General features: G+C 31.7%; 1 protein-coding gene across 1 annotated transcript in view; it reads right to left on the reverse strand.

Moving 5' to 3' along the window:
- The window catches only part of LOC115439265 (zinc finger CCHC domain-containing protein 24-like), a 49,193-nt gene extending 35,534 nt beyond the window's left edge, over positions 1-13,659 (reverse strand). Inside the window, exons 1-2 of the mRNA XM_030163084.1 lie at positions 13,201-13,659; positions 35-235 (exon numbers count right to left, since the gene is read on the reverse strand). Of these exons, the coding sequence (XP_030018944.1) occupies positions 35-235; positions 13,201-13,413 (414 nt within the window). The 5' untranslated portion in view covers positions 13,414-13,659. The remainder of the gene's footprint in view (positions 1-34; positions 236-13,200) is intronic.
- Between the last annotated feature and the right edge of the window lie 2,669 nt (positions 13,660-16,328).

Genomic DNA, 16,328 nt, shown 5'->3' on the forward strand with positions numbered 1-16,328 from the left:
TAAAGCAGCGCAGAGCCCACCGGACACAGCTCACCTGAGGGCAGTCTTTGATGTAGTGTCCTTTGTTGAAGCAGAGGTGGCACAGGTAGTTGGGCGGCGGCCTTTTGCTGGGTTTACGCGTCTCCGGGGAAAGGGAGAGGTCGGAGAAATGGTCGGCTAAAGAGCTCAGGCCGTCCACAATGTTGTTGAGGGAACCATACGGTGAGGAGCTCTTATAGAAGTTATTGTTTAAGGCCTGTGAGAGAAAAACATATGGAGGAAAGTCAAGAAAAGTCACACATGTAGGTATGAACACTGGATTATACCAAAGAAAGAATAACACTAAGGTGTGATTCATGATGATTTTCACTGACAATTGTAAATTATCTTTAAAATTTACTTGTTTCTTTGAGAATCGCAAAGTAAAATATAATATAAGATGCATTTAAGGTCAGCTCTAGAGGGTGGAGCTTATAAGATGAGATGAGATGAGGTGAGGTAAGATAAGGTAAGGTAAAATACAGTAAGATGGAGATGAGATATGATAAGGTAAAATGCTGTAAGATGAGATGAAATGAGGTAAGATAAGATAAGGTAAGGTAAGGTAAGATAAGGTAAAATACAGTAATTTGAGATGAAATAAGAGGCGATAAGATGATATAAGATGAGATAAGATAAGGTAAGATAAGGTAAAATACAGTAAGATGAGATGAAATAAGTTAAGATAAGGTAAAATACAGTAATTTGAGATGAGATAAGAGATGATAAGATGAGATGAGATAAGGTAAGGTAAAGTATAAGGTAAAACACAGTAGGATGACATAAGATAAGGTAAAAATATGATAAGGTAAGATATGATATGGTAAAATACAGTAATTTGAGATGAGATAAAAGACGATAAGATGAGATAAGGTAAGGTAAAATAAGATAAGGTAAAATACAATAAGATGAAATGAAATAAGATAAGGTAAAATACAGTAATTTGAGATGAGATAAAAGACGATGAGACGAGATAAGGTAAGATAAAATACAGTGAGATAAGATAAGGTCAAATACGATACGATAAGGTAAGGTAAGATATGATAAGGTAAAATACAGTAATTTGAGATGAGATAAAAGACAATGAGATGAGATAAGGTAAGGTAAAATAAGAAAAAGTAAGATAAGGTTAAATACAGTGAGATAGATAGATAGATAGATAGATAGATAGATAGATAGATAGATAGATAGATAGATAGATAGATAGATAGATAGATAGATGGATGGATGGATGGATGGATGGATGGATGGATGGATGGATGGATGGATGGATGGATGGATGGATGGATGGATAGATAGATAGATAGATAGATAGATAGATAGATAGATAGATAGATAGATAGATAGATAGATAGATAGATAGATAGATAGATAGATAGATAGATAGATAGATAGATAGATAGATAGATAGATAGATAGATAGATAGATAGATAGATAGATTGATTGATTTACTCTATTGATCCCCAAGGGGAAATTCAGACTACAAAATTCAGAATACAAAATGAGATAAAGTAAGGTAAAATAAGATAAGATTTTGGGGAAATTTCACAGTTAAGAGCAGCAAAAATACAATAACAAGTGCAGATAAAAAAGACAGATACAAAAAAAATGAAAATATAAAGAGAAAAATAAGAAATTTGACATTTATATATAAATAAAGAATTAGAATTAAAAATCAAACATTATTTACATATTTACATCATCAAACCATTTCAGTGCTCACATTAAATCTGAGCCAGTAATTTGATCCCAACTGTTTTCAAACATTCCCAAGAGAAATACAAAACAACTACATAAGCTTAAATTTAGTTTTAAGTGGTAACAAAACATGTTGGGGATATACTGCATTTCTAAGTCATAAGTCACATTTTTGGCCAAATTGTTATAGCTCCTTAACTTTACTCTTCTAACACTGCCAATTTATTTTAAGCAGATAGCACAATTGGACCAAATGGCTTTATAATAATAATAATTCAACATTTTTGTCATAACCTCTGAAATCATTATTTAAAGCCAAGTATTATTTTTATAATGTTATTGGAGCGGATCATTATGTAACATTTAGGGGATATAATAACAGCAATGCTATGTAATACTCATAATTATGCTATAATTTGTATATAATCATGTAAAAATAGGAATTAGTGTGTTGTTGTTTCATAGAATAAGCTGTTAAATTCAATGTACAGTGATATAAAGTATAAAAAAAACCAACTTAAAACCCTCCCATTTGTCGAGTTATAAATGGAAATTCTTATCTTTGCTGGAAAATATGTGAGATATCACAAATCCCTCTGGTTGGTACACACAAGATTTAAGAGGAGCGCAGAGAAACATTACTGCTTTTAAAGACGGATGTGAAAAAGAAGATAGGGAAAAGACATGAAGTGTTGAGGATGACGATTAAGGTTCTGAAAAACACCACCATATGCTGCATCTTAGTTAACTGTAACAACTAAATATTTACAGTATTAAATGTGTCCGAACATTTCTACAGATCCAGATTAACATACAGGTAAATAAAGTACAATATCTTGAATTTTGATGGAGTAAAATAGCAGGAAGTTGAACATCAGCTGTAATAGGAAGCCTAGGAAACACAAACAGTCGCGGAAAAAATGATTAGACCATCAAAAGTCATCAGAAACAATGGTTATGCAATCCAGTACTAACTCCTGTGTGTATCATGTGACTAAAACAGACAGAAAAGAAAACATGGAATGCCTAAAAGCACTGTTTTTGTCAGTACAATGCCATAGATCACAGGTGTCAAACATGCGGCCCGGGGGCCAAAACTGGCCCGCCAAAGGTTCTAATCCGGCCCGTGGGATGAATTTGCAAAGTGCAGATTAGGGCATCAAACTAAAAAATAATATCATAGTAACCTATAAATAATGACAACTCCATTTTTTTCTCTTTGATTTTAGTGCAAAAAACATTAAGTTATGAAAATGTTTACTTATATATTCATGGGTTTTGTTGTTTTAGTTCCATATCAGCCAACACAGTGGACACTAATGCCCCATCCCATAATAATACACTGACATTTATACCATTACTGTAGCTTTGCTGTTCTTGATAAACCTGATCTGCACTAACATGTTTGAGTGGAAATCAATTGCTTGTCATTATTATTAAACAGTTTTGGTTTTTGTTTTTTTTTTTACATAAAGGTTTTTTTTTGTTTTTTTGTTTTTGTTTTTTTGCATATTATCTCCATAAAGTGAGTAATGACTAGTATTAGAGTATGTTAAAATGTGAGAAAACATCAGATTAGCTGCATTAAAAGTGTTGTAATTTCATAGTTTTCACATGATCTATCAGTAAAAAAAATGCTTCTTTGCTTCAAAAATTAAATCCATGGTGTCAAACTGAGCGGACATTTTTTGAAGTTCATGAAAAATAGATTCACAACAAAATTTTCAATCGCTTTTTTTTTTTCATGCCTAAAGAGGAATAAAAACTCAAGAAAATAAATTTTGATCAGGGTTCTCATAATTCATGCATGAAAGGTTTAACAAACTATCCTTTAATAATAAAATGTGAATAACCTAACATGTCTGAAGTAAATTAAGTGCAATTTTAACAATTTTCTGCCTGTTACTAAATGTTTTGTGCCTTTGTAGACGTCATCTGTAATGCACTTGTATAAATGTTAAGTCGAGGCAGAATATTGATAAAATTGTACGTATATTTATTAACAAATTTCTTTTTTTTTTTCAGGTTATTCACATCCTTTTTGTTTGGATAGTTTGTAAATGTAAAAATTGGCATAACTGAAAGTAATTTTTTGCACTACAACAATTTGGAGTTGTCATTATTTATTGGCTATCATGTTTTTATTTTACTGGTCTGGCCCACTTCAGAGTAAATTGGGCTGAATATGGCCCCCGAAAAAAATGAGTTTGACACCCCTGCCATAGATATTGATGTAAGAACTGAAGTGATTTTGGTTATTATCAAGAAAACCATGGAAAATGACTAGATATCAGCTCTGAAATGAAATTCTTATGAGCTATTTTTGTTGTTATTATTATATTTGTCCAAACAAATGTACCTTTAGTTGTACCAGGCATTAACCCTTTCATGCATGAGTTATGAGAACCTTAATGGGTCAAAACACAGTCATGTCCCATCAGAGAACGAACTTTAATTGATTCCCACTCCAACATTTATTTCAATATAAAGTAGCTCCTTGTTTTGGATAATCCCTTATGCTCCAACTAAAGCAAAAATTAATTAAAAAGTAAAATTGTGGGTCAAATTCTCTCTAAAATGTCCCGTCAGAGAGATTTTGAATACCGTGTTTTGACCCTAATCAAGATACTGAGTGTTTTTATTCCTCTTTAGGCATGAAAAAAAAAAAAATGCAATCGAAAATTTTTTTATGAACTTATTTTTTATGGAGTTGCAAAAATATTCACTCAGCTGGACGTCTTGCATTTAATTTTTGAAGCAAAGAAACATGTATTTACTGATATACTGAGTGAAAACTATGAAATCAATTTTTTAAAATGCTGCTAAACTGGTGTTTTGTCACATTTTAACATACTGTAATATTAGTTATTACTCACTTTATGGAGATAATGTGCAAAAAAAAAAATTTGTTTAAGAAAAATGGTTAATTACAGTCTATTAACAGTAACAAGCAACAGATTTACATTAAAAAATGTTAGTGCAGGTCAGGTTTATCAAGAACAGCAAAGTTACAGTAATGGTATGAACTGCAATTAGGAATTTGACGATATGAAAATTTTATATCACGGTTATTGTGACCAAAATTATCACGGTTATCATTATTATTGTGGTATTGTTGAAAATGTGCTCAGAATGTTCAGCGTGACACACACTAAAATAATTTAACCAAGTTGTATTTTGAAAAACAAACAAACATAAAATAATAGGTACAATGTATTGTTTCTGTTGCAGAAACATTCAAATATTAACCCTTAGTGGTCTGAACCTATTTTGTCCGTTTTTCAGTACTTTTGATTTTGCCTTTAGCTATATAAACAAATGTTTACTATACCCATATTTGGTATCTTTTTTTTCAGCACAACTTCATTTATAACAACTGCCTATTATTTTTTCACTTTAACCTACTATAAAAACATAAAAGGACAAAAAACAAAAAATATATATAAAATCCGATTTGAAAAATGAATATAATTTATTGCATAAATAACACAAAGATGCTTAACGAACCTTTTCAAAGACTTTAAAAGTGAATATTGGTTCCAAACATTAGGTATATACAATTAAAATTGTAATAGATTAAAACTATACTCAAATATTTGACATAAAAGCAGATCTTTACATAGGCGTTTTCTCCGGAAAAGTGCGGTAATTAAACACGGTTATTATGATAATTAGAATTTAAACGGTAATACTAACCGTCTGCAATTTTACCGCGGTTTATCGTTTTACCGGTAATCATTACATCCCTCACACAAAATTTTTAGGGGTTTTTATTGATCACAAATTAACATGGAAACCCCATATTACATATATAAAAGGAAAGACTGCAAAATCAATGGCAATCTTGTATAAATCCAGAAATATACTCAATCATAAGGCACTACATATAATTTACTGTTCACTTATACTCCCTTATATGTCGTATTGTGTGGGAGTGTGGGGCTCGACATATAAAACAACTGTAAATACTATAGTCCTCCTACAAAAACGAGCCATACGTATTATTAATAAGGCCGGTTACTATGAACATACAAATGAATTGTTTACGAAATCCCATATTATGAAATGTAATAATTTGGTTTACTATAAAATAATGCAAATAATGTATCAAGCCAAATTAAAGTTACTCCCCGTCTGTGTACAAAGGTTCTTGTCAACACGAGTCTAAATATGATTTGCAAGATATTTGTAAATTTGTTGTACAAAAAGCTAAAAAACAGACAAAAAGAAGATGTATATCTGTTGTAGGAGTTAAACTATGGAATGAGGCCAGCATGGATTTAAGAATGTGTAGCACATTTTTGATATTTAAAAAAAATGGTACGTAAGGCAGTTTTTGAAGGATACAATTGTTAAGCTCTAATAAGTAATAGGTAAATAATTTATTTTTGGTTCTACATTAAATTACCATTAATTTGGTGGTTAAGTTTTCTATTTCTCTGGTTTATTTTCCCCTTTTTATGTATCGCATGTTTGTTTGCTTGGATACATTGTTTTGTTTTTTTTTTGTTTGTTTTTTTGTTTTTTTGTTTTTTCTCTTTTTCCTATATTGGATGCTGGGTAGCTGAATTTGTTATATAGGACAGGCATTAATATAAGCATTTTGCTTCTGCCTGTGCCTTTTCAGTCATTAACCTGTTGGTAATGTTTGTAATGTTTGAAGTGTTGTTGTTGACACTGGTTGTATTATTATGTGATGACTGAATAAAGAATTTCATTATCATCATCATCATCATCATCCCTAATTGCAATGTATGGGATAATGCATAGGCGTCCACTGTGTTGGCTGATATGGAACTAAAACAATAAAATCCATGAATATACAAGAGAATAGATGTAAAATAACTGTCCACTGTAGGGACCAGTATGCATGAAAGGGTTAAAATGAACAAGAAATTGAAGAAAACAAAGGTGGTCTAATAATTTTTTCCACGACTGTAAGGCTTGTCACACTTTCTTAGCATCATTTTTTACAGTGTGGGAACTGCCACACAAGTAGCACTGGGTCTTTAGGGGTTAATTGCGTATGTCATATCTTTGCCTGGCCCCTAATCAGCTATGAGACTGGTAATAATTTTCTGTTGTTTTTTTTTATATTGAACAAAAAGACAGTAGATTATTGTTGCGATGCTGATGAAAGAGCGTTTGAGGCAGTCTGTCAGTCCATCATACTGATTGATTCTCCTGTTTATCTCTCCACTCAGCAGCACAACACAAGACAGTAACAGTAGCTGACATTATTTCATTTCTGCAGATGTGCTGCATTTACTCTGTGAGCCAATAGTGTCTGTTTCCCAGGCAGAACAAAATGCCTTTGTCGTACATTCTTGTAAACTCCTCGTATCGGTGCGGCACAATCGGCGTCATTGTGCCTGTGGAGGAGATGGGTGCTATGGCACCGCAAGGCCAACATGAAGACCAGCCTGCAGACACTGGATGTTTGCACTGGCTGAACGCATCACAGAAAGAGGATTGTGATGAGACGCACATGTCTGTTAGAGTGGGGAATGTTCTGCATCAGACATCAAACCACTGCATATCTGTGGCATGAGCGCACATACAAGACAGCACTGGAAGGCTTTCATTTAGCAGGATTTTTACACCAATTTCACAACCAAAATTTAGTTTGTAGCACCAAATTTCCACGTCACCCTTTTTTTTTTTTTTTAGTGTGTTGACATTAAACTAATCTTCACAAGGTTTAATACCAGTCTTAACCCCCCAATATCATAATGTGCACATGTGCAAATACATTGTAAATAAGTATATAATATTTATATTTAAATTTATATTAAAACATATGTTTTTCTCTTTACATGTTGTTTCACAAGTGTATATTTTCTGTTTTCTGTCTTTCCTGCACTTTATTTTTGTATTTGCTGATATCTTATCTTATCTTATCTTAGCTTAGCTTAGCTTTAGCTTAGCTTAGCTTTAGCTTCTCTTATCTTTATCTTATCTTTAGCTTATCTTATCTGTCATCTTATCTTATCTTATATATTATATCTTATATCTTATCCTAACTTATCTTTAGCTTAGCTTATCTTTAGCTTCTCTTATCTTTATCTTATCTTTAGCTTATTTTATCTTTCATCTTATCTTATATATTATATCTTATCTTATCTTTAGCTTAGCTTATCTTTAGCTTCTCTTATCTTTATCTTATATTTAGCTTAGCTTATCTTTCATCTTATCTTATCTTATATCTTATCTGATCTTAACATATCTTATCTTATCTTGTGTTATCTTATCTTTAGCTTCTCTTATCTCTATCTTATCTTTAGCTTAGCTTATCTTTCATCTTATCTTATATATTATATCTTATATCTTATCTTAACTTATCTTATCTTTAGCTTGTCTTATCTTTATCTTATATTTAGCTTATCTTATCTTTCATGGTATGTTATATATTATATCTTATATTTTATATCTTATCTTTAGCTTAGCGTATCTTTAGCTTCTCTTATCTTTATCTTATATTTAGCTTAGCTTATCTTTCGTCTTATCTTATCTTATATCTTATCTGATCTTAACATATCTTATCTTATCTTGTGTTATCTTATCTTTAGCTTCTCTTATCTCTATCTTATCTTTAGCTTAGCTTATCTTTCATCTTATCTTATATATTAAATCTTATATCTTATCTTAACTTATCTTATCTTTAGCTTGTCTTATCTTTATCTTATATTTAGCTTATCTTATCTTTCATGGTATGTTATATATTATATCTTATATTTTATATCTTATCTTTAGCTTAGCGTATCTTTAGCTTCTCTTATCTTTATCTTATATTTAGCTTAGCTTATCTTTCATCTTATCTTATCTTATATCTTATCTGATCTTAACATATCTTATCTTATCTTGTGTTATCTTATCTTTAGCTTCTCTTATCTCTATCTTATCTTTAGCTTAGCTTATCTTTCATCTTATCTTATATATTATATCTTATATCTTATCTTAACTTATCTTATCTTTAGCTTGTCTTATCTTTATCTTATATTTAGCTTAGCTTATCTTTCATGGTATGTTATATATTATATCTTATATCTTATATTTTATATCTTATCTTTAGCTTAGCTTATCTTTAGCTTCTCTTATCTTTATCTTATATTTAGCTTTTCTTTCATCTTACCTTATCTTATCTTATATCTTATCTGATCTTAACATATCTTATCTTGTGTTAGCTTCTCTTATCTTTCATCTTATCTTATCTTATCTTATCTTTCATCTTATCTTATCTTATCTTATCTTATCTTATCTTATCTTATCTTACCTTAAGTATTCTACATAAGTATAAATTTGTGTTGAGTATTTCCATTTCACACCTTTATACTCCTATTATAGTCAATTTCAGGGGGAATGTAACACTTTTTACTCTTATTACATTTGTCTTGTTCAGATTACAGTTTTTCATCCCCTTCCTGTCCAGTGAAATCCATGTATCTCCAGAGGTGTTAATTTTTATAGTTTCTTTTACATGTCTTACTTTTTGCAGTGGATTCATTTCAGACAGCTGTAGAATGTAGCTTCTATTACTCAAGCACTGAACTTAAAAATAGATTTGTACATGTACTTTACTTGAATATTTCCATTGAATGTAACTTTATACTAATGTTTCACTATCTCTGAAGCAAATATTGTACTTTTTCTGACAGATTTAATTACTTTTACAAATTTTCAACCCCCTCCTATCCAGTGAAACTGCCCAAATGACTTGATTTTTCAATGTTTGGGAGTGAAGTTTCTATTGTTGGTTAAATTTCAAGTCGTCCTCCTTAAATAAACTCTAAATACATGATCCCATAGCTGAAAACAGGCTTGTTTCTTTTATGAAAACTTGACTTTTTAGATAGAATGGAACTTTTTTCTGCACACTGACTACTTTCACTTTTTGCTGCAAAGTTTTTACTCATGTAACTTCTTTGCAAACAGTGAATATTTCCATTTTATGTAAACTTATACTAATGTTTCACTATCCCCGAAGCAAATATTGTACTTTTTCTGACAGATTTAGTTACTTTTACAAATTTCTACCCCTTTCTATCCAGTGAAACTCCCCAAATGAGTCAATTTTTCAGTGTTTGGGATAAACTGAAGAGTGAATTTTCTATTATTGGTTAAATTTCAAGTCGTCCTCCTTAAATAAACTCTAAATGCATGCTCCCAAAGCTGAAAACAGGCTTTTTTTTAATGAAAACATGACTTTTTAGATAGGATGGCAACTTTGGAGACATGAAGATCTTATAGAATATGATGCACAACTGTAATAAAGTAGTAAAAGTGAGTATAATGCAACACAGCAGAAAAATATATCCAAAAACCTCATATATCATAGTAAAACACAGACAAGGACCACTTTTCTGCACATTGACTACTTTCACTTTTTGCTGCAAAGTTTTTACTCATATAAGTTCATCGCAAACAGTGAATATTTCCATTTTATGTAGCTTTATACTGATGCTTCACTATCCCCGAAGCAAATATTGTACTTTTTTTTGGACAGATTTAGTTACATTTTCAAGCCCTTCCTATCCAGTGAAACTCCTTAAATGAGTTGATTTTTCAGTGTTTGTGATAAAATGAAGAGTGAAGTTTCTATTATTGTTTATTATTTATTATTTTTCTGACAGATTTAGTTACTTTTACAAATTTTCAACCCCTTCTTATCCAGTGAAACTCCCCGAATGAGGTGATTTTCAATGTTTGGGAGTGAATTTTCTATTATTGGTTAAATTTCAAGTCGTCCTCCTTAAATAAACTCAAAATACATGATCCCGAAGCTGAAAACTTGACTTTTTAGATATGATGGCAACTTTGCAGACATGATGATCTTATAGAATATGATGCACAACTGTAATAAAGTAGTAAAAGTGAGTATAATGCAACACAGCAGTAAAATGTATCCAAAAACATCATATATAATAGTAAAACACAGACAAGGAACTTTTTTCTGCACAGTTCACTTTTTGCTGCAAAGTTGTGTTCTTTAAAGTTCATTGCAAATAGTAAATATTTTCATTTTATGTAACTTTATACAAAGGTTTCACTATTTCAGAAGCAAATATTGTACTTTTTTTTGACAGATTTAGTTACATTTTCAAGCCCTTCCTATCCAGTGAAACTCCTTAAATGAGTTGATTTTTCAATGTTTGTGATAAAATGAAGAGTGAAGTTTCTATTATTGTTTATTATTTATTATTTTTCTGACAGATTTAGTTACTTTTACAAATTTTCAACCCCTTCTTATCCAGTGAAACTCCCTAAACGAGGTGATTTTCAATGTTTGGGAGTGAATTTTCTATTATTGGTTAAATTTCAAGTCGTCCTCCTTAAATAAACTCAAAATGCATCATCTCAAAGATGAAAACAGGCTTGTTTTTTATGAAAACTTGACTTTTTAGATAGGATGGCAACTTTGCAGACATGATGATCTTATAGAATATGATGCACAACTGTAATAAAGTAGTAAAAGTGAGTATAATGCAACACAGCAGTAAAATGTATCCAAAAACATCATATATAATAGTAAAACACAGACAAGGAACTTTTTTCTGCACAGTTCACTTTTTGCTGCAAAGTTGTGTTCTTTAAAGTTCATTGCAAATAGTAAATATTTTCATTTTATGTAACTTTATACAAAGGTTTCACTATTTCAGAAGCAAATATTGTACTTTTTCTGACAGATTTAGTTACTTTTCCAAATTTTCAACCCTTTCCTATCCAGTGAAACTCCCCAAATGAATTGAATTTACATGATGATCTTATAGAATATGATGCACGACTGTAATAAACTAGTAAAAGTGAGTATAATGCAACACAGCAGTAAAATGTATTTGAAGACATCATATATAACAGTAAAACACTGACAAGGACCACTTCTCTGCACAGTTCACTTTTTGCTTCAAAGTTTTGTTCTTTAAAGTTCATTGCAAATAGTGACTATTTCCATTTTATGTAACTTTATACAAAGGTTTCACTATCTCAGAAGCAAATATTGTACTTTTTTTTTGACAGATTTAGTTACATTTCGACCCCTTCCTATCCAGTGAAATTCCTTAAATGTGTTGATTTTTCAATGTTTGTGATAAAATGAAGAGTGAAGCTTCTTTTATTGTTTATTATTAATTATTTTTCTGACAGATTTAGTTACTTTTACAAATTTTCAACCCCTTCTTATTCAGTGAAACTCCCCAAATTAGGTGATTTTTCAATGTTTGGGAGTGAATTTTCTATTATTGGTTAAATTTCAAGTCGTCCTCCTTCAATAAACTCAAAATGCATCATCTCAAAGCTGAAAACAGGCTTGTTTTTTATGAAAAGCTGACTTTTTAGATAGGATGGCAACTTTGCAGACATGATGATCTTATAGAATATGATGCATGACTGTAATAAAGTAGTAAAAGTGAGTATAATGCAACACAGCAGTAAAATGTATCCAAAAACATCATATATAATAGTAAAACACTGACAAGGAACTTTTTTCTGCACAGTTCACTTTTTGCTGCAAAGTTGTGTTCTTTTAAGTTCATTGCAAATAGTGAATATTTCCATTTTATGTAACTTTATACTAATGTTCCACTACATCTCAGAAGCAAATATTGTACTTTTTCTGACAAACTTAGTTACTTTTACAATTTCTTCACCCCTTCCTATCCAGTGAATCTCCCCAAATTAGGTGATTTTTCAATGTTTGGGAGTGAATTTTCTGTTATTGGTTAAATTTCAAGTCGTCCTCCTTAAATAAACTCTTAATGCATGATCCCAAAGCTGAAAACAGGCTTATTTTTTTATGAAAACTTGACTTTTTAGATAGAATGGCAACTTTACAGACATGACGATCTTATAGAACATGATGCACGACTGTACTAAAGTAGTAAAAGTGAGTATAATACAACACAGCAGTCAAATACCTTGGCCAGGTCTCCCTTGCAAAAGAGATTTCTAATCTCAACGGGACTTCCTGGTTAAATAAAGGTAAAATAAATAAATAAATGTATCCAAAAACATCATATATAGTAGTAAAACACTGACAAGGACCTTTTTTTTCTGCAGTTTTACTCATAAGTTCCTAATGCTGAACCTAGTGGAGTACTCTGACAGTGCAGTACTAGTACTTGTACTTAAGTACTGGGATGTGAATACTTGTCCCACCACACTGCATACTCCTCTAAACCGAGCAGAGGCCGGCTGGGGTGAACTCTCACATTTTGAAAAGCTTGTGAGAGGTCTTTCTCAACCTGCCTCCTGCTGCAGCTGCACACTGACACCAGAACAGTCTGAGCACACACAGGCACTATACCAGCATACAAAACACATATTCATATACTAGCCACTCACCACAGTGCTGCCCAATGAAGGCATGCAGGTGAGGTTTACTGTATGGGCAACCAAAATAACCTGCACTCAAATATGGCACTATAGGACACAGACACATGCAGTAGTAGTTGAACAGAAATGGTAGCATCACATCACTGGAAGTTTACCTCACTCCTCAGATGGAAGAAGTTGTTGAGATAGTTGGAGCTCAGATCTGCTGCGTTGCGCTTGGAGTTGTTGAGCTCTTGAGAAGAAGTGTCCGATTCGGCCCTGAACGCATCAAAAGCGCTGCTCGGAGCGTCCTGCAGAGACATGTAGACCCAGTTGAGCAGCTGTGCAGGCTGGTACACAGGGGTACCAGGCTCTATAGCGGACATCATGATAGTTTGGGGGGGTAAAGGGGGAGGATGAGGGGGTTAGGGTGATGGAGGGGCTGAAGACTCTGCGCCCCTTGGATCAGAACCGTCAGAAGCGCCGGGTTGGAGGAATCACCCAGCTGCTTTCAGTCATCCCCCTGCAGATCCGGACTGGTGGGAAGGGTCCTGTAGTGTTCAGATGGGTAAGGGGGGGAGGGAGTCCTACAGGGGGGACTCCAAGTACCGGGACTGCTGACACTTGGGGTGCGCGTTCACTGGAAGCATGAAGCGCAAAAAAAGTCTGTGCGCCAGCTGGAAGTACTGCAGCTGCGTCACAGAGGAGAGGAGGTCCGAGCCCACTGTGGGTCTGCTTTCATGGACCCAACTTACTCTCTTATGTGTTTGTTTATTTATTTTTAGATCTGTATATTTTAAGTTTTTATTATTGTTATTTGTCTATTCTTCTTTGTGTCTGTAAATATTTGCATTCATTTGTTTGTTTAGATGCTTTTTCCTTTTCACATCTGGATGTTTGTTCCAAATGTATAATTCTGTATACCTATAGATTTTCAATAAAGTTGAACAAAAAAAAAATAACTATCTGCTTATAAATCATTCATGTCAGCACACTGATGCACATACAGTGGATAAAAACATGACAGATTTATTTTATTTTATTTCATTTTATTGGTTTATTTAATAGGGCTATGCACATTTATGAGCACTGCTGTATAAAAAGTACACCCATGTAAATACAGGGATGCTGACTCGGTTTTCTTGCTTTTGCCATCATTAGGGTCAATTTTTTAAAAAACTACTTTGTAAAACTTTAAGTTATACTCCCCCCCCACTCCTTTTCGAATGTGCAAATTAGGTCATACTTTACTTTCATGTACATGTATAAGTTTTTTTTTTTTCCCCATGATTTCTTACTATCTGTGTTATTTCTCGGGACTAAGTAAGATTCCTTTGTTTTGTTGCATATTCGAAATAAATGAAACTTAAATAAATAAATAAATAAAAACCCTTTAATATTTACTGATTATATTGCAGACACTTGCTGTATGTAAGAGTGAAGTGTTTCCTAGCTTTGACAGTCTATAGTTTAGTGACATAATAATCTAAATAAAAGTAACAAATGCTTTTTTGCAACTGTTTAATTCAGTCTTTGTTTGAGGCCAATAAAAAGTTGAGATAAAAGATTGTGCAACAGGAAGATGCGGTGGATGTGGATGTGGGGAGGGATGCGCCACACTGCACATATTGAACATAATAGTAGACTGCTGCCATCTAGTGTTCAGATACTGGTAGTGACTCAGAAGGTCAATATAAACAGCAGAGGTTATTAAAAAAAATAATATAAATAATATGTATATGTAAAAGTATATATATATATATATATATATATATATGTCCCCACTCAGAATTGTTTTGACTTTTTATCTCATAATTATGACTTTTTATCTCATGATGATGGCTCATATGAGATGATCTCATCATTTCGATGTATCACATAATTATGACTTTTTTTCCCTCATAATTTCTACTTTTTTATCTCATAATTTTTCATCTTTTATCTAATAATTTCAACTTTTTATCTGCTAATTACAACTTTTTATCTCATAATTTCAGCCTTTTATCTCAGAATTATAACTTCTGACGCATCATTTCAACTTTTTATCTCATAATTTCAACTTTTATCTAATAATTATGAATTTTTATCTCATAATTATGACTTTTTCCTCCTATAATTATGACTTTATCTCATAATTATGACCTTTTATCTCATATTCATGACTTTTTATCTCATAATTTCAACTTTTATCTAATAATTATTACTTTTTATCTCATAATTTCAACTTTTTATCATAATTATTACTTTTAGCTCAATTATTGCTTTTTATCTCATAATTTTGACTTTTTATCTAATAATTTCCACTTTTTATCCCATAATTATGATTTTATCTCATAATTTCAACTTTGAATCTCATAATTTTGACTTTTTTTTTTTTTTTAATCTCATAATGACTTTTAATCTCATAATTTCAACTTTATCTCTTAAGTATGACTTTTAATCTCATAATTTCATCTTTATCTCAATATTATGACTTTTTATCTCAGAATTTTGACTTTTATCTCATGATTATGACTTTATATCCCATAATTATGACTTTTTATCTCATAATTTCAACTTTTTCCTCATAATTATGACTTTTCATCTCATAATTTCAGCCTTTTCCCATAATTATATTTTATCTCAGAATTTCAACTTTTATCTCAGAATTATGACTTTTTATCTCATAATTTCATTTTTTCCTCATAATTATGACTTTTTATCTAATAACTTCAACGTTTTCCCATGATTATGACTTTTTATCTCATAATTTCAACTTTTTCCTCATAATTATAACTTTTCATCTAATAATTTCAACTTTTTATAACATAATTATGACTTTCCATGGGGATAAAAAGTTAAAATGACACTCCAGGCCAGGGGAAACAGTTGTGAGTGCGCATACATACCTTGTCCCAACACCACAGCGTGTGTAAATGCTTAGTGTTGTGTCAGTGTGAGTCAACATCAGGCCCCTGTCTGTGTGTGTGTGTGTGTGTGTGTGTGTGTGGACGGTAACAATCATGACCGATCGAAGGTTGCAAAGCTGCAGCTGGACGGAAACAATGCCGAGGACCCACCTCCGGTCCGCTAATAAGTTTGACTTTCTATTTCATAATTATGTCTTTTTATCTCATGATTGTGAATTTCTATCTTATAATTTTGACTTTTTATCTTATAGTTATGACTTTTTATCTCATAATTTTGACTTTTTACCTCATAAATGTGACTTTTAATCTCATAATTTCAACCTCTTATCATAATTATGACTTTTTTAAAATCTCTGAATTATGACTGTTTATCTCATAATTTTGACTTTTTATCT

Source organism: Sphaeramia orbicularis, chromosome 19 (genome assembly GCF_902148855.1).
Source record: "Sphaeramia orbicularis chromosome 19, fSphaOr1.1, whole genome shotgun sequence".
NCBI classification, from domain to species: Eukaryota; Metazoa; Chordata; class Actinopteri; order Kurtiformes; family Apogonidae; genus Sphaeramia; species Sphaeramia orbicularis.